General features: G+C 48.1%; 2 protein-coding genes across 3 annotated transcripts in view; both read right to left on the bottom strand.

The window, feature by feature from the left end:
• LOC105903750 (mediator of RNA polymerase II transcription subunit 13-like) overlaps nucleotides 1–5869 on the bottom strand; it is a 27668-nt gene extending 21799 nt beyond the window's left edge. The window contains exons 1-6 of the mRNA XM_031583455.2: nucleotides 5094–5869; nucleotides 3092–3326; nucleotides 1111–1279; nucleotides 798–943; nucleotides 367–564; nucleotides 1–179 (exon numbers count right to left, since the gene is read on the bottom strand). The exon at nucleotides 1–179 is cut by the window's left edge and continues 19 nt beyond it. Coding sequence (XP_031439315.1) covers nucleotides 1–179; nucleotides 367–564; nucleotides 798–943; nucleotides 1111–1279; nucleotides 3092–3326; nucleotides 5094–5159 — 993 coding nt within the window. The 5' untranslated portion in view covers nucleotides 5160–5869. The remainder of the gene's footprint in view (nucleotides 180–366; nucleotides 565–797; nucleotides 944–1110; nucleotides 1280–3091; nucleotides 3327–5093) is intronic.
• Nucleotides 5870–8448: 2579 nt separating this feature from the next.
• On the bottom strand, nucleotides 8449–18293 carry LOC105903802 (ribosomal protein S6 kinase beta-1-like). Of its 2 annotated transcripts, none has more exons than XM_031583459.2 (15): nucleotides 18050–18293; nucleotides 17156–17199; nucleotides 16750–16870; nucleotides 16437–16505; nucleotides 15039–15186; nucleotides 14504–14561; nucleotides 14278–14378; nucleotides 14069–14159; nucleotides 13312–13402; nucleotides 12324–12431; nucleotides 12139–12201; nucleotides 11470–11547; nucleotides 10790–10897; nucleotides 10525–10637; nucleotides 8449–8925 (listed from the first exon to the last, which is right to left on the bottom strand). In XM_031583459.2, the coding sequence occupies exons 1-15, from the start codon at nucleotides 18218–18220 to the stop codon at nucleotides 8646–8648; spliced, it is 1644 nt and encodes a 547-aa protein (XP_031439319.1). In that variant the 5' UTR covers nucleotides 18221–18293; the 3' UTR covers nucleotides 8449–8645. The 2 variants fall into 2 exon arrangements, with proteins under 2 accessions (XP_031439319.1, XP_031439320.1); XM_031583460.2 differs by having other exon boundaries at nucleotides 8449–8895.
• Nucleotides 18294–18499: the final 206 nt, after the last annotated feature.

Below are 18499 nucleotides of genomic sequence, written 5' to 3'. Positions count from 1 at the left end.
TGATGTTGGGGGTGTGAGAGTGACAGAGCAGAAGGCGTGATCTCTGTGGGCGGGGCCAGAGGGCTGGCCAATGGCGTAGAGGCTGCTGGAGCAGAAGGCGGGTCCTGAGGGAGCCATGACTGGGATGTCAGACTGGGCCACCAAAACCAGACAGGCCGGGTACACCATCCTAACGCCCGCTGCAACACACACACACACACACACACAACAGGTTAATGAGTTAGTCCAGAATCCCCCAACAGTATCTCCACCAAATGCAAAGATTCTGTACTGTTTAAAGTGTAAGTGTGTGTGTGTGTGTGTGTGTGTGTGTGTGTGTGTGTCTGTGTTTGTGTGTGTGGGGGGGGGGGGGGGGGGGGGGCTTACCGACAAGCACCTCGACAGCGCCCAGAGAGTCATCCTCCCATTCGATGTCATCGGGGCGGTCGTCAGGCGCAGGCTTGGTGCTAGGGCTGATGGGATAGAACTGCTTCCACTCCCCCAGCAGCTTCTGGGTGGGGGGGTCCGACAGCTTAAAGGACTGTCCAGTGAGAGTACCGCACAGGCCGTACGGACTCAGAATAACTACAGGGGAACACACACAACAGAGTTAGTGCTTCCCTGTGATGGTCCCAGTCTTTGTGTATAGATTCAATATGAACATGTAAACAAACACACCACACGTTACCTTGGAAGGGACCGGGGCACTGCTGTGCCAGCGAGAGGTGCTCCTCCGTGAGCAGGTACACACACACACACACACACACACACACACACACACACACACACACACACACACACACACACACACACGTTACCTTGGAAGGGACCGGGGCACTGCTGTGCCAGCGAGAGGTGCTCCTCCGTGAGCAGGTACACGGGCTGGTGCTGGTTGACCTCCACGCTGGTGCACACGTTGCTGTCGCCATGCAGGAAGAAGGTGAAGGAGCAGGACAGGTGCTCACTAGGGCACAGGAGGTCGGAGGTCAGGATGGCCCAGGTAAACAACATGGTGGAGCAGTTATGTTGAAGACTTGCTTGCAGAATAATGCATCCCTCTCTCTCTCCCCAGAAACATGTGTGATTGTGTGTAAGTATGGACAGGTGTGTGTGTGTGTGTAGGGGCCTCACCTCTTGTTGATGGGCTTCTCGTCCTTCTCGTAGGGCTTGACGAACCAGCGTCCGATGCGGACGAAGCAGCGGTTGAGCAGGCAGCGCTCCAGCAGGTTGTGGACGGCCTTGAAGAGCAGCGTCCGCGCCTCATAGGACAGCCCACTCTCCCACAGTCCCTCCTCATTACCTGCAGGGGCAGACACACACACACACACCCAGTGAGGAGGCTCATCATACAGGGGCACACACCCAGTGAGGAGGCTCATCACACACACACACACACACACACACACACACACACACACACACACACACACACAGTGAGGAGGCTCATCATACAGTTACAGGACCGCCGGCCTGGAGTCTAGTACTGGACTAACACAACACAGGTCCTGGACTAGGGAGAGGGTGGAACATGAGAGAGAGGCAGAGAGAGAGGCAGAGAGAGAGGCAGAGAGAGAGAGCGAGAGCGAGAGCGAGAGCGAGGGCGAGAGCGAGGGCGAGAGCGAGGGCGAGAGCGAGAGAGAGAGAAACAGAGAGAGGCAGAGAGAGAGGGGCAGAGAGAGAGAAAGAGAGAGAGGGGCAGAGAGAGAAAGAGAGAGAGGCAGAGAGAGAGAGAGAGGACATATAGACAGAGTTCCAGTTAGAGTGAGTGTGTGTGTGTGTGTGTGTGTGAGAAACAGAGTTACAGTTAGAGTGTGTGTGAGAGAGACAGAGTTACAGTTAGAGTGTGTGTGAGAGAAACAAAGGTACAGTTAGAGTGTGTGTGAGAGAAACAGAGTTACAGTTAGAGTGTGTGTGTGTGTGTGAGAGAGAAACAGAGTTAGTTAGAGTGTGTGTGTGAGTGGACATATAGACAGAGTTGCAGTTAGAGTGTGTGTGAGAGAAACAGAGTTACAGTTAGAGTGTGTGTGAGAGAAAAAGTAGCTTCTACAAGCAGGGTGTTGCCTTCACTCTCATCTCCACAAAGTTGTTGAACTTTCACTAATGGCGTGAGGAACACACAGCCTTCACTAATGGCGTGAGGAACACACAGCTTTCACTAATGGCGTGAGGAACACACAGCTTTCACTAATGGCGTGAGGAACACACAGCTTTCAGTCATCTGTCAGTGGGAACACCACGCTACTACGACACACAGCAGAACGTCCAGCCCAGGGCAGAGCAGCCCAAAGGAAGGAGCAACTAGTCTAGCACTCTAGTGGACGTATGCAGCCTTCAGCTCTCGCTCTCTCTCACTCACACACACACACACACACACACACAGAGCAGCCCAAAGGAAAGAGCAACTAGTCTAGCACTCTAGTGGACATATGCAGCCTTCAGCAATCTCTCTCTCTCTCTCTCACACACACAGAGCAGCCTTCAACAATCACTTAACAACCACACACACACACAAACACTGGGGCCCCTCAGCACCAACACACTGGGGCCCCTCTCAGCACCAGCACACTGGGGCCCCTCTCAGAGACAGCACCAGCACACTGGGGCCCCTCTCAGCACCAGCACACTGGGCCCCTCTCAGCACCAGCACACTGGGGCCCCTCAGCACCAGCACACTGGGGCCCCTCTCAGAGACAGCACACTGGGGCCCCTCTCAGAGACAGCACACTGGGGCCCCTCTCAGAGACAGCACCAGCACACTCTCAGTCAGAGCCCTGCTGGAAAGGAAAGAGGTGGGCGGGTGGACACGGTGAGCAAGCGGGTAGAGTGAGCAGGCAGGGGGAGACGTGAGCAGGCGGGTAGAGTGAGCAGGCGGGGGGAGACGAGAGCAGGCGGGTAGAGTGAGCAGGCGGGTAGAGTGAGCAGGCGGGTGGAGAGAGCAGGCGGGTAGAGTGAGCAGGCGGGGGGAGACGAGAGCAGGCGGGTAGAGTGAGCAGGCGGGTAGAGTGAGCAGGCGGGGGGAGACGTGAGCAGGCGGGTAGAGTGAGCAGGCGGGGGGAGACGTGAGCAGGCGGGGGGAGACGTTGAGCAGGTGGAGTGGACGGAGAGCCCTTACTGGAGAGCTCGTGGTGGATGAGCTCGGCGAAGTTGGGGTCGTCGCCCCACCAGAAGAGCCAGAGCTCCCTGCGCCCCGGAGTCTGGTGGCGCCGCCACACGCTCAGCACGTCGGCCTTCAAGCAGCGGCTGAAGCTGCACAGGATGGGGTCCTCCTCCGTCACGGGGAAGACGATGGGCGACGAGGTGGGTCCCTGCCACACGAAGCAGCGCCATTTGATGCCAGTCAGGTCCGCCTGTGGGGGAGACACACAGCAGCTGCAGTCTCAGCATCGCTCTCAAACCTGTCAGTTCACTTTCTCAGGCTCTCTTCTAGGAAATTCTGATCATGAGGGCAGTTCCAGCAGTTCCATCTTTGGCTGTTTACTCAGAGTTGGTGACACTGGTTGTTATCATGTCACCACCAATATTACTATTCTGTACACCTTCACTCTTTTGGGTTTTTCATTCATTGACATTTGACAGTTAACTGACAATTGACATTTATGTAAATCACCTTTTTTCAAAAAAGATGGTACAACTAATGTAAAAGATATGAGCCCATAGTGTTGCACAAGTCAGCATCATAGACTGTGATTAACAATCAAAGGACACTGATCCTGAAATTTGGATTATGCAGAGAAAATATAAATGGAGGAATCTATTTTGGATGGGAAAAAAATGCAAAGATTGCACACCTGTCAACACGGAGAATCTACATGTTTCACTATCACTTTCCACTAAACCGAAACCTGACTGCTCACACAGCAAAAGTAAAAGTAGTTAAGCACTTTTGTATACTTTAATATCAACAGGTATCTATGGTGCCTGTGCAACAAGTTTGTTGACACGCCATATGGCCTAATGTAAGTCTTGGTGAGTGGGGGAATACTTAGTTAAACGTAAATACTGAACATAAACAAAGCAAGCGTTGATCAAGTAAGTCACTAATATTATGGCCATGATGACGCAAACTTCTAGCGCTGTTCTGAACTTCCTCCACGGTTAGCCTCTTTACCACAAGTGTCTTTCATTACAATCAGGTGGTGTAATAACGTTAACACACAAATAAAAACTTGACATAATGATCATACACAACCGTATGAAGCGAAAAGTTATTCAACACTTTTATTAGGGACTTTAATTGCAAACTCGGTTCTTTAATTCGGCTGTCTGGGCTTTCGTTCCCATGATTTCTAGATGACAGTGTTGGCATTCGTAGTGATTAATAGGCTCCAAAAAACGTAATATCAATAGATAAAATGTCAACGAAGGTTCACGAATATGCTGTTTAGTAACCAAACTCCCAAAGGCTAACGCTTGATATGTTCAATAGCACGAACAAGTTAACGTTAACGTTTCCTAATTTCAACCGCACCAAATTCGACTCAGCTAGCAAGCTAAAGAACACACTCATGCAAACCAATGACGTAAGCTAGCTAGGTAAGTTAGCAAACGCTCTTGAGGAAAACAAGACTTCACTTAGTATTTGCCAGTATAATTACTAACTGATAACCCAACGAAGTTAGTCCACAACCAAACGTTTACGTGTTAACAGATCTGCCACGCTGTGCCACCAATTAGATATTATAATAACTATGCCAAACTCGTAATTAAGCTTTGACGGTTGTGGCCCTAAGATGACTAAGTTAGCTAGACAGCTGCATATTAGCTAACTTGCAAAGTTGTTAGCTAGTGCCTGATGTTTGTCTGAGTTAGTTTCAAAACAAATGACACACACATTTGAATCAAGACATGCCAGATGACTTTAAGCAATTCACTTTAAGTACAATTTCAAAATCCATGCTATTTATCAAGGTTCATTTAACAGTGTTTTAGGACGTTTTTACAACTGATCACGCCTGCAGTCAATGGACATGTCGGCATGTTAACGTTAGCCATTTAGAGGTTCAACAGGCCTTTGCTAACGTTAGCTACTAGCAACAGCTAATAAACAAGCTAGAGTTAGCTATTAGTGGGCTAGCTAAAGATGGCCTCTGGCCTCATAGTTTTAAATCTCTTACCAGACAAAATAGATTGGAATGGCAGTCCTCCAGGCTCGCCCCGTTTGGTACAAAACAAGAACTCATCTTCAAAGGGTGGTCGTCGAATAATCCATTATTTCAGGCCGCAAGAAGAGTGATGTGGAGCAGTATCAAATTTGAAATATTTGATCACACACCGGCTTTGAAACAACTCGTTGTAAAGTGCTATTACCTGGCTTGCTAGAGCTCTCGCCAATTCATCAAAACCTCGACTGTTTTGTCTGAGTGCTTGTTCTAAAAGAAATGAAAAACAAGCGAACGCAGCGCTTGTCTAACTACCCGAATTAAAAACACCACCATGGTCAATACTCCAAAGCACTCATAACTTAAAAATAAATATTACTAAAAAACACCAGAGGTGTGCAGACAACTCTCCCCTCCCCCTTTGCTTGGCACTTTAGCTAGAAAGCTAGTTAGCCAGCTCGCTAACTACAGTTAGCATACAAACTAGCTAACGCTAACTGGTTGTATCTCTGTGAAGCTAAGGTGACCAGCCGCAAATTCACCCTCAGTAGTCTCTGTGATCTTCCGACTTCGTATTCTAGTACAACATTTCATCAATTCAACGTAAGTCTTAACACCAGTAAAACTAATTAAAAAGTCAGGCTACTCATGATTGTGATTTCAAGTCCTGCTGGTTTCCATTTGAATTCATGGATTGCTCTCTTTAATGGCGGCCAAAGGAGGAGCTCCGCCCTCTGGTGCCGATTGGTCAGACGCAGAGAAGTGTGTCCAAAAACTACCGCTCTCCCTCTGCACGGATCAGACAGTCACAGATTATATACTGACTGCATCTGCAAATGTCCTGGTTAATCAACCTTGGCCGCCAGCAGTAGTCAGCCACTCCTGGGAAAGCTGATTCTCCCCTACTGACTGAGATACATTGGAGTTGAAAAGGGTGACTTTATTTCTTCAAATGCAACTGTCGTGATTATCGTGGTTGCCCATTGATCAGGCGCAGCTGTAGATGTGTGGCCATCTGTGTGTGTGTGAGAGAGAGAGAGAGACAGACAGACAGAGAGGCCAGGTTAGAGAGCTGTGGTGTAAAACCCAACTCTGCATGTCGGCACGTGCTGGTGTAAAACCTAGGAGGCCAAGTATGTTTGCCACCCCCTTCCTGAGGTCAAGTGCGGCTTCCCATCCTAGTACTGTGCACACAGCTCAGGCTTCTTCAAGCAGTCTGGGAAGCAGCATCGGGCAAGCAAACACTATTTTCAGTGGTTGTGCCACTTTTACACCAAATCCGTGCTCTGATGAGGGAATTAGTGGCTTAGTGTTTTTAGTGAAGGGAATTAGTTAGAGTAAATATAGCAAGAGTATGAAAAAGTCAAATATTTTGGATATTGTTATAAAAATGAATTGGGACCCTGTGCTGTTGCTCTTTTCAAAGGATGCCAGAAAAACGACTGAGTTGAATCTTCATCTATGTTCAGTCTGTGAGAAGGAAAAGCTGAATGGAGTTATTCTTAGGGCAGACCTATGACCTATCCATGGGCAATCTCTCCATCTGCAATCACACCGTGTGTGTGGTGTGTGTGGTGTGTTGGCGTCAAGTTGCGTAGTTTTTCAGGTTCTAGAGCAGTGGGTATATGAATGTATGACTGAGTGCTCCATGCTGATGATCCTCTGGAGACCCCCCCACCCCCACCCACACATTACTTCACAGATGTTGCAAACCCAGTTACTAAATGGTTTCACTCACCTTTAGTTTAACTCATTTTTTTTTTTGTCGACAAAGGCATCCTCTTCCCAGCCAGGGTGAATGAGAAGTGGATACTTGAAGTCTTATGTTGGATGTGTGTCAGACTTGGCATTGATGAGGGCAATATCAAAAAAACACTTCTATTGGGAAAAATATGGTCACTAAACACATTTGTAGAATCAACAAAGTAATGGGGTCATCGTTAAGGAAACTACCATTTTTACTTTATCTTACAGTGCAAGTCTGCTGAGCCTGTATTTGAACTGATATTCAGAGGCTACAGAGCTAACTGCAGACTGTTAAACTTGCACTGTGAAGAGTTTGAAAGGTGCAGTATATGAAAGATCTCTCTGCAAAGTGACATTAAAAGTGCTGTGGAAAAGCCCTTATGTTAACAATTTGGGAAAACAAATGTCTTGACAGATTTCCGATGCAAACCAGCCTATAGCAAACCGTCAGTAACCCAGCCTATATCCACCCCCTCACTAACCCAGCCCCTAAGTAACCCACCCCCTCACTAACTAACCCACCCAGCCCCTCACTAACCCAGCCCCTCACTAACTAACCCACCCCCTCACTAACCCAGCCCCTCACTAAGTAACCCACCCCATCACTAACTTACCCACCCCATCACTAACTTACCCACCCCCTCACTCACTAACCCAGCCACTAACTAACCCCCTCACTAACTTACCCAGCCCCCCACTAACTAACCCAGCCCCTCACTAACTAACCCAGCCCCTCACTCACTAACCCAGCTAAGTAATGGAAGAGTGTCATCTTGCTGCATATGAGGAGAGTATTTGTGAAAACTGGAATCCAGAGTATCAAAATGACGAGCAGAAGATGAGACATTGTTAAAAAGTAAACATATTTGCTTTATTGAGGTTCTTGTGTGTAGATCCATCATTCCTTTGAGCTGTGTAGTAAGAATCCGTTCACTCAAATATTTAAGACGTTAGCCATACAACGAACCTCCGCTTGACGCAAATTAAGTCTCTTCCTCCCTCTTTTTAATTGACAATGATTTACATACTGACTAGGAAAGCTATATCGCATTCCAAGCAATACCGTAAAAATTCCGATCATCCCATGGAAGCAGTTCCTCGACATTCCACTTGATCATCTTGCATTGAGCACCATGTCATCAGTTTGCACGTAGAAAACAGTGCAAAGAAATAGTCACTTGTGATTCCTCCTCTTGGTGATGGTACACTTGTGTTAAAAAGTCTCTTTGTAATTCCACACACAAAGCCCAGCCTCAATGCTGATACGGCCACTGCACAGAGGCAGCTGAGTATGACCTGAAGGCAGGCAGGCAGGCTCTCTCTCTCTCTCTCTCTCTCTCTCTCTATAGATATACACACACATCCTCACTGTATCTATAGATACATACACACCCTCACTGTATCTATAGATACACACATACACACATCCTCACTGTCTCTATAGATATACACACACCCACATACACTCACCGTATCTATAGACACGCATACACGCATTCACGCACACACACACACACACCCCCCCTCACTGTATCTATAGATACACACACACACACCGTATCTAAAGACACGCACGCACACACACACACACACACACACACACACACACACACACTCGCTCAGTACACACACACACACTCGCTCAGTACATACACACTCACACACACACACACACGCTCAGTACATACACATACTCACTCAACACACAAGAGAGGACAGCCAACAACAGGCAGGGTGGAGCTGCTGCTTTTGCCCCTCCCCCTTCTCCCTGGCATCCAATCAGACGAAGAGAAGTCCCCGCCCCAGTGGAAGCGCTGTGAGTCATAGGTTCATGCGCAGGTGCTCGGGCCTCTTGGCCATGACGGGGTACGCCTGCTGCTTGAACTGGCCCTGGGCAGCGCCCGCGGGGGGGCGGATGGGCAGGGGCGCGGACGCCTCGCTGTTGGCCACCGCCGCCACGTCCATCTGCTCCACGCTGGACTCCTCCATGGCCTGCTCGGGGGGAGGGCGGCTGGGGCCCACGGGCATGGGGGGGCCCTGGTGCCAGCAGCCCCCGGCAAACTTCACGGGGCTGGGGGAGAACTGCAGCATCAGACTCGAGCTAAGAGGGAAAAGTTTTTGTTCTGATGGTTTTGACAGTTAAGGCCAATGACCTGAAGACCTTCAACTCCTGATCGCATTAATAATTAAGCTAATTAAGCTAATAATTAAGCTATTTGAAAAAGCAAAGCAGGTAAGACCTGGATGCATTGACACCGTGACCAGAGGTTTTACAGTATGAGAAAGCGAGAATGACATCATACCTGACGGGTATCCTACAGTATAAGAATGACATCATACCTGACGGGTATCCTACATTATAAGAATGACATCATACCTGACGGGTATCTACAGTATGAGAATGACAGACCTGCCAACCTTGAAGAAAGTTTTTGAGTACCAGGGGAGTTTCAGTTTGGCAGGGGCTTTGCATACGGTCAATTCCCCACTCACCGCCATATCATCCAGTTATTCAACATAATAAATCAGCGGCAAAGAAAACAATACAATCATATTTTCTTGACAAGAATTCCATAAATGATAAAGAGATCTTTACATTTTGCATCATTTAGCACTTCTAAAGAATATATTTATTATAGTATATATATATTTTAAAGCTCCTAAAGAATAAATAATTCGATATTCTATATTCTAAAGAATATATTTATGTTAAAATATATATATATTTTAAAGCTCCTATTTAAAAGTATCCATCTATCTACTTCCAGTGGCAGTTGCTCTTGACTGCTTTGACTTGGCCTTTTTGAGCACAGCATCACTGAAGCCTTCCATGTGACAGACAGTCCCCTTTGCAGCCATGCTCACTTTTCTTGTCACCAAAACGCTTATCATGTCAGTGCACAGGGTTACTCTGTATTGGGTCTTGTTTTTGGTAACGAGACTGAAAATCGTCATCTGACGTCATGATTATTTTATACCTGCAAGGCTGGTTGGTTGACTGGCTGCAATAGTAGGAATTATTTGCTACGTTAGCAGTCTGTAGTCAAACACCTTTGCAATGGTCACTTTGCCCCAACAGAGCGATTCAAAAGTCACTCAAAACAGTCTCCGTGGCGTTTGAGTTAACGTTACTGCAGCTAAATTAGCCTACTCCATCAGTTATTCACACCGTAGCCTTCTCGTAACCAGGCTAATCACATCGTGTGCTAGCTACTACGGCTAACTTTTTATACAAATTTATCTGAAGGATATACCCCTTGAAATGCATCATCTCGTTAAGTTACCGAACATATGTTTTAACGTTTTATATGCTAACATTACGGTCACATTTATGTGCTTGATTATTACTCCCCCACTTCCCATTGTACCTCAGCAATGCATTACGGCTCGGTGGATAATAAAGTAGCAGTGTAGTAGTATCAGTGGATGTTGAGTGAGTGAGAGTACTATGTCGGGGAGGGTCACAGAACCACAGGTCGTGGCATCTTGTCCAATCTGAGGGATGTAGTTTAAATAAATGTACGGTATAGGTTTGTATCAATTGATTTTTTTTGCGTAGTTTCAGCTGGCATTTCGTACCTGCGTATTTTGACTAAGAATTGCGTGGTTGGTACACAAAATGCGTGCAGGTTGGCAGGTCTGGAATGACATCATACCTGACGGGTATCTACAGTATGAGAAAGGGAGAATGCCAACATACCTGACGGGCGTTCTTGGACTTCCCAAGAAGCGCCGGGGAGAGCGGATTTTTGGCTCGAATGAGAACTTTTCCTTCACGTTTTCCAGCACAGATGGAGCGACATACGTGAAGCCCTACAGGAGGAGGAAGAGGAAAAAGTGAGGAAGAGGAAGGAGTGAGGGCAGGCCCTAGTCTGGCACACAGCTGGATACGACCCACAGACAGATGCAGTCTGGGCCAAACAGAACCAGCTTTGGGTCGGCTGTTAAGGAGGCAAATGTCTCACCAGGAAGACTTGGTTAGCGCTCTCGCTGAGGGTGGAGTCGTCAGGGCTGTCCACAGGCGTCTGGCTGGTGAACTTGGAGTCGAACTGGCTCACGTCTTCAGCAGATTGCTGTGGACAGGCAGAGGGGTGCAGGTGAGGGAGGGGGACAGGCAGAGGGGTACAGGTGAGGGAGGGGTACAGGTGAGGGAGGGGGAGGGGTACAGGTGAGGGAGGGGGAGGGGCACAGGTGAGGGAGGGGGGGGGCACAGGTGAGGGAGGGAGGGGGTACAGGTGAGGGAGGGAGGGGGTACAGGTGAGGGGAGGGGGGTACAGGTGAGGGGTGAGGGGAGGGGCACAGGTGAGGGAGGGGCACAGGTGAGGGAGGGGCACAGGTGAGGGAGGGGTACAGGTGAGGGGTGAGGGAGGGGTACAGGTGAGGGGTGAGGGAGGGGTACAGGTGAGGGGTGAGGGGGGGGGTACAGGTGAGGGGTGAGTACAGGTGAGGGGTGAGTACAGGTGAGGGGTGAGGGGTACAGGTGAGGGGTGAGGGGGGGGGGGTACAGGTGAGGGGTGAGGGGGGGGGGTACAGGTGAGGGGTGAGGGAGGGGTACAGGTGAGGGAGAGGTACAGGTGAGGCTGCGGCCACAGGCCCAATGCCAGTCAGTCTCAAAGCACACACAGCCCAGCGCACTCACACTCACCAAGAAAGGCTTGAAGGGCGGCTCCACCTTCTTGGCCAGCAGATCCTCCCAGTTGGTGTGTCTGAAGAACGGGTGGGCCTGAGGACGGGAGCAGACAGGGGGTTTATCCACGATGACCATGACAACCATGACAGTGACCATGACAACCACAACAGTGACCATGACAACCACAACAGTGACCATGACAACCACAACAGTTCAAAAGGAGGACCCAAGCTAAGGCTGTGTGGGTTATAACATGTAGATGATAAATCAGGGTGATTATAACGTGTAGATTATAAATCCGTGTGTGTGTGTGTCATGACGTGTAGATTATAAATCCGTGTGTGTGTGTGTGTGTGTGTGTCATGACGTGTAGATTATAAATCCGTGTGTGTGTGTGTGTGTGTGATGACGTGTAGATTATAAATCCGTGTGTGTGTGTGTGTGTGTGTGTGTGTCATGACGTGTAGATTATAAATCTGTGTGTGTGTGTGTGTGTGTGTGTGTGACGTGTAGATTATAAATCCGTGTGTGTGTGCGTCATGACGTGTAGATTATAAATCCGTGTGTGTGTGTCATGACGTGTAGATTATAAATCTGTGTGTGTGGCATGACGTGTAGATTATAAATCCGTGTGTGTGTGTGTGTGTGTGTGTGTGTGTGTGTGTCATGACGTGTCAGACTGACCTGCACCTCTGCGGCGTCACCCACGGTCGCCCCGAGACGAGAGGAGGCACTTCTTTTCAGCAACTACATCAGAGGGGAGGGGCTTGATTTAGAAAACAGGGGGGCTCACTGAGGAGTGGTCAATCAATCAATCAATCAATCAATCAATCAAATCAATCAATCAGAGGCCTTCACATTAGCCAAACCTTTTTGAGGAGGTCCCTGGCTTCTTGGGTGAGGTAGGGTGGCAGGTTCAGTTTGCATTTCAGGATTTTGTCGATGGTTTTCTTGCGGTTTTCTCCCGTGAATGGTGGCTAGGAAAGCAATTTAGATAAATGTCAGACATCTGACAAATGGTAGCTCTGAAGAGTAGCAAGCGCACATAAAAAGCCGTCAATACCTGACTCAGTCAAAATAACCACAACTAAGCCTGTGCAGGGACGGTGTGTGATGCAGTGAGAGGTCGATGCAGTGCAGTGGGTGAAGCAGTGGGTGAGAGGGTGATGCAGTGGGTGAGAGGGTGAGTGTGATGCAGTGGGTGAGGGGTGCAGTGGGTGAGAGGGTGAGGGTGGTGCAGTGGGTGAGGGGTGCAGTGGGTGAGAGGGTGAGTGTGATGCAGTGGGTGAGGGGTGCAGTGGGTGAGAGGGTGAGTGTGATGCAGTGGGTGAGAGTGTGAGGGTGGTGCAGTGGGTGAGGGGTGCAGTGGGTGAGAGGGTGAGTGTGATGCAGTGGGTGAGGGGTGCAGTGGGTGAGAGGGTGAGGGTGGTGCAGTGGGTGAGAGGGTGAGGGTGGTGCAGTGGGTGAGGGGTGCAGTGGGTGAGAGGGTGAGTGTGATGCAGTGGGTGAGGGGTGCAGTGGGTGAGGGTGATGCAGTGGGTGAGAGGGTGAGGGTGATGCAGTGGGTGAGAGAGTGATGCAGTGGGTGAGAGAGTGATGCAGTGGGTGAGAGAGTGATGCAGTGGGTGAGAGAGTGATGCAGTGGGTGAGGGGTGCAGTGGGTGAGGGGTGCAGTGGGTGAGAGAGTGATGCAGTGGGTGAGGGGTGCAGTGGGTGAGGGGTGCAGTGGGTGAGAGAGTGATGCAGTGGGTGAGAGGGTGATGCAGTGGGTGAGAGTGTGATGCAGTGGGTGAGAGACAGTGAAGAGCCAGTGAAGGGCAGGTAAAGGTAATCAGAGTGCTGCCTGTGTGAACTTACTGCTCCCGTCAGCATGTCGTACATGAGCGCTCCGAGGCTCCACCAATCCACAGCCCTGTTGTGGCCGCTCCTCATCAGGATCTCTGGGGCCCTGGAGGAACAAGCACACACACACACACACACACACACACACACACACACACACACACACACACACACACACACACACACACACACAATCAGAAAGCTGGGAAAGCTGATCTGATGTAGGGAACAGCTCTGCAAGCTCAGAATGCTGTAGCACAGTGTTTCCCAAACGTTTTAGTCCCGTACCCCTTCAGACATTCAATCTCCAGCTACGTGGACCGGGGATTAACTCTTTTGAACCATTTATCCATTTTCAGGCAGCAACCGGAATGAGCTCCTGCTTCTCTACACAGGGCATCAGCGAATGGAATTCTGACGAGGGAACTAACTGCCTATGTTTTGACTAACCTACCTGTAGCTTTTTTTGGCAGTGTAATTATTTTGTCTGAACAGTACAATGTATACATGAGTGTATTTTTGGCATTGCGACTGGGCTATTCAGACTATTTAAGATGTCATGTCTATTTAAGTTTGAAAATGTAATTTTTTTCCCACCGCGTAGCCCCTACGTCCCTTTGCGTACCCCAGTTTGGGAAACACTGCTGTAGCATATTAGAATTCAGAAATTAGACGCAACACGCACACGCACACGCACACGCACACGCGCACACACGCACACACACACACACGCACAATGACTGTGCAAATCGGGAACAGTAGGGTGTCTTACATGTATTCTATGGTGCCACAGAAGGTGTGTGTGACCGTGCCGTCATGGATAGACTCTTTGCACAGCCCAAAGTCTGTTAGCTTCACATGGCCTGGAAAGAAAGCATACACCCAGTGTCATTTTGACTGAATGAGAATGAGAACTTTCTAACACTTTGAAGTTCTACCTTGGTATGCTTGTTCGTTAGCTAGCATTAGCGTTAGCATTACCTTGGTTGTTGAGCATGATGTTCTCAGGCTTCAGATCTCTGTAGATAATCCCCTTCTGATGCAGGTGGCCCAGAGCCATGGAGATTTCTGCCAAATAAAAGCTGCAAGTAAAAAGCCTTCAGCTTTAACCCAAATGCACGTTTGAAAAGCCATGTGAGAGATGGTGAGGTGTGAGTGCAGACTAAGGCCAGCTGAAGGCTGAAGGCACACACACACACACACTCACCAAGCTGTGTCCTCCATGAAGATCCCCTCCCTCTCAAGCTGCATGAAGAGCTCGCCGCCTGCCAACGCCACACACACGTAGAACGTTAATCAACCCAACCCAACACACTCAAACACACACACGTAGAACGTTAATCAACCCAACCCACACATACTCAAACACACATGTAGAACATTAACGATCAACCCAACCCAACACATCCCTAAACACACACACACACGTAGAACATTAACATCAACCCAACACACACACACACACACACATATATATATATATATATATATATATGTATATATGCAGTAAGTAAGAGCCCTACGCTCATTTGTAGGGTTCTTCCCAACCTTAACCTTTAAGAACAGCGCTGAATTTTAAACAGGGTGCCGCATACTAACGACCAAAAGCAGCATCCCAGCAACAGGACGAGCAGGGTAAGAGTGTGGGGCGATTTCCCTGTGGGGTGATTTCTCTATGGGGTGAGAGTGTGGGGTGATTCAGTTTCTATGTGTGGTGGCGCCATGACAGCCGCAGTACTGACCGCTCAAGTACTCCAGGATCAGGTAGAGCTTGCCCCCTGTCTGGAAGGCGTAGATCAGGTCCACGATGAAGGGGTGCTTCACCTCCTCCAGGATGTTCCTCTCGGCCTTGGTGTGGGCCGTGTCTTTAGCGTTGCGTACGATCATAGCCTGAGACACCGAGGCAGAGAACAGAGTCACACAAGGATGATGTTCTCTCTCTCACTCACACACACACACAAACTTAGTTTAGTCTATTTGCTCCCAACCCTAGAGCTTCAAAACAGACCGGGTCTCTAGATGAAACATGCTAATTTAATGAGCCGTTTTGTCATTTGTTTGAAAGTGTCAAGAAAACAAACCCAAACTCCATGTTTAACTTTGCGACCAAACTCCTACTTCTACACAGATCTTTAAATGACCTTGGCAAAATGTGAACAACTTCTACGTGTTCATTTCCTTCACTGCCAGCTCTCTTCAGACACATTAAATCAGTTTCAAAACACCCAAATATTTGGAGTGAATCTTAGATGGGAGAGGGCTTCTTCTCCCAGGTCTGCTGTGTGTGTGTGTGTGTGTGTGTGTGTGTGTGTGTCTTATCCTAGGTCTGCTATATGCTGTGTCTGTGGAAGAGTTTAGGGAACTGAAGAGAATGTCTGTGGAATCAACACAGCTTTTCAGTCCAAGAACGTTAATGTCACTTTACTCTGCAGTCTTTCTACCCAAGATGTAATTTCTTGTGTCCTTCCTTCACAAGTGGATTTAACAATGTACCACAACTACAAGACAGAACACTTAAAACATGCCTCACAAACGATCTCTCTGCAGGACAAAAAGTCTGAGTCTGGAGGGGAGACAGCAGAGCACTGTGTCTGTCAACACAGCTATTAAACGCCACACTACAACTAGCCCATACCAACAGGTTTAGCTTTAGATTGAGTTCATTTTACATTCATCGCTTATAACCAACTACCGGCACTATAGGTGGGCTAACTCCGCTAATATTCACTATAGGTGGGCTAACTCCGCTAATATGCACTATAGGTGGGCTAACTCCGCTAATATGCACTATAGGTGGGCTAACTCCGCTAATATGCACTATAGGTGGGCTAACTCCGCTAATATTCAGCAGAAGTATAGAGAGGTCAGGTGATTGTACAACCAGGCTCCGTGACAAAAGAGCAGTGCTGTGAAATATAAAGCTTCCTCTTAACCCCCTACAATCACAGCGCAGGAGGGCACTGATCTTGGTGTTTTACAAAAGAGATGTGTGCAATCAGTATCTCAGAAAGGCTACTGCTGAAAACGCATGATGCCTGGTCTGATGTTAGCATAGACACCATTCACAACATGACTCCAAGAGAAACAAGAATCTGTCTTTGAAGCATAATAACAAACAAAGTACATTATAACAAAAATACCTTCTTTAAAACCTTCATGGCAAATATTTTTCCTGATGCTGCTCCAGCTACTTTGCGGACTTGGAAAACCTACAGAGGGAAAAAGAAAATGAAACATTCTTAATGCTTTCTCAAGTGAAACAAGCCTAAATACAGCAATGATACAATATTTGACTTCTGCGGTTAGCCGAGACAGTTCCATACCTAACCCTACTGGCTTGTGCTGACAGCGGAGACGATTCCTTACCTAACCCTACTGGCTTGTGCTGTCACCTGAGACGGGTTCCTTACCTAACCCTACTGGCCTGTGCTGTCAGCGGAGACGGTTCCTTACCTTGCCATACCCGCCTTTCCCCAACACACGCAGAAGCTCGAAGCACTCTGGCCGGATGTTTTCCGCTCCCTGGTTCACGCTGTCCTCAGATATTTCTATCTTCTCACAATCATCCATGTTACTGAGGCACAAATACATACAACTCAGACAGGTCCATGACCACACACACACACACACACACACACACACACAGGACCATGACAAGTAGCTTTTCATCTCATCACTTTCCCCTTTCGGGGTTCAGCTGTGGGATTTAAAATACGAAGCACTACATGCTACCAAACTAACTTAGGTTTAACACTGACCCCAAACTGGGAATTGAGGAGAGTGTTAATTAGTCACTAGTAAATAGTAATTCACTTATCATATTTATCATTTATATCGATTATGGTGTCTAGTTACTTACAACTCAAACCCACTGCATTGATCCATGAAGTCAGTGATCTGCGTCTAAAATTACATGATAAAAGAATACATGAAAATTATTTAAAAACACAATCCGCAAACACATTTAGGCCAAGTGTTGTTCCTGTGCAACAGTCCTACAAATGTAACAGCTGGAATCAGAACGCCTTTAGGGAAAGGACACTTGAGCGTTAATGTTTACACTAATATATAAGGTATTAATGTCTCACTCCCACTGTAACTGATAGTAAGTCTGCAAGATAACGATTTTAGCTACAAGATGCATGCCACACCAGTCAAAGTGCTGAAGTTGACAGAGATTTAAAGCGCAGTCCACTTGCGCTAAGTAAAGCAACATCAATGTTAACTTTAGCTAGCGAGTTAGCTTCAAGCTCAAAGTCCACCTGTCCAACACTCAATTGTGAATTCATATAGCCAAATCAAATCCCCTCTGATTAACAAACAAATGGTTAGGCTGCGTTCAACACGTATCAAGCGCGTTAAAACTGTACAGTGGCTTCCTGGCACGATTAAATAATTTCTGATATATCAAGTGACGAGACGCGACATCATAGTAAGGGTGTATAACAGAATAGCTAACGTTTGTATCGTTATACAGCTTCAATGTGCATATGTTTAAGGAAGCAATGCGTTGTGGGCATAACCAAGAAATCGGGGGGGGAAACGCCAAGGTGTCAGCTGGCGCTCGGGAAACACTGTTTAGTGGGATAGCCGAAACAGTTGCAGGAGCAAGCAAGCTGGCTGTATATTCCTTGACTATGGCTAGCGTTGTCAAAACTGGGCCTTCCCTCGTCTGTCACCAGACCGATGCGGGCCTGTGTTAGCTTAACGTTAGCCGAGTAGAACACGCTACCACACGTGTCAACGTAATTACCTCCTCCAGCTCCTCGTCGGAAACATTTTCCTCCGGCTGGTCCAAATCTATGTCGAATACTCCAGCCATGGTCGCTAACTTTGGTGCTGCTCGTTTTAATCCGTAAGAGTAGGTCTCCCTTCCCGCCTCATGGACAAACATACATCGCCGCCATGACCGGCTGTAACACATGCGCACACAAACCACAAACAGAGCCGAGGCTGCCCTCCTGCGCCTCGATGTGGTACAGCCCTAGTCGGAGTGCCTGACGTACCAGGCCTGGGGCCCTAAAAAACACTCTTTAAACTGTTTCAGTGCATTTAAACTGTTACCTGAGTAAAAGTGTCTGAGAAGACACATGTAGAAACCTGTTCAGATCCCTGACGTGACTAGTGCTTTCCCCGGATGGTCTTCATTTTTCATTTGAGGTCATATTTTCAGTCTTCTGTACATTTTCCCCTGGCGTCTCTG

Source organism: Clupea harengus, chromosome 17 (assembly GCF_900700415.2).
Source record: "Clupea harengus chromosome 17, Ch_v2.0.2, whole genome shotgun sequence".
Lineage (NCBI taxonomy): Eukaryota > Metazoa > Chordata > Actinopteri > Clupeiformes > Clupeidae > Clupea > Clupea harengus.
Note: the sequence above shows the minus strand (reverse complement) of the source record. Positions and strands in the feature narration are given on the sequence as shown.

Bases quoted from the DNA above. Each gene is read 5' to 3' on its own strand.
- LOC105903802 (XM_031583459.2), bottom strand. From the start codon at position 18,220: ATGTGTTACAGCCGGTCATGGCGGCGATGTATGTTTGTCCATGAGGCG. The intron at 16,871-17,155 runs GTAAGTAACTAG...TTTGTGCCTCAG, and splicing joins CAATGCAGTGGGTTTGAGTT to TAACATGGATGATTGTGAGA. The intron at 13,403-14,068 runs GTAAGACACCCT...TTGTTCCTCCAG, and splicing joins TGTGGCACCATAGAATACAT to GGCCCCAGAGATCCTGATGA.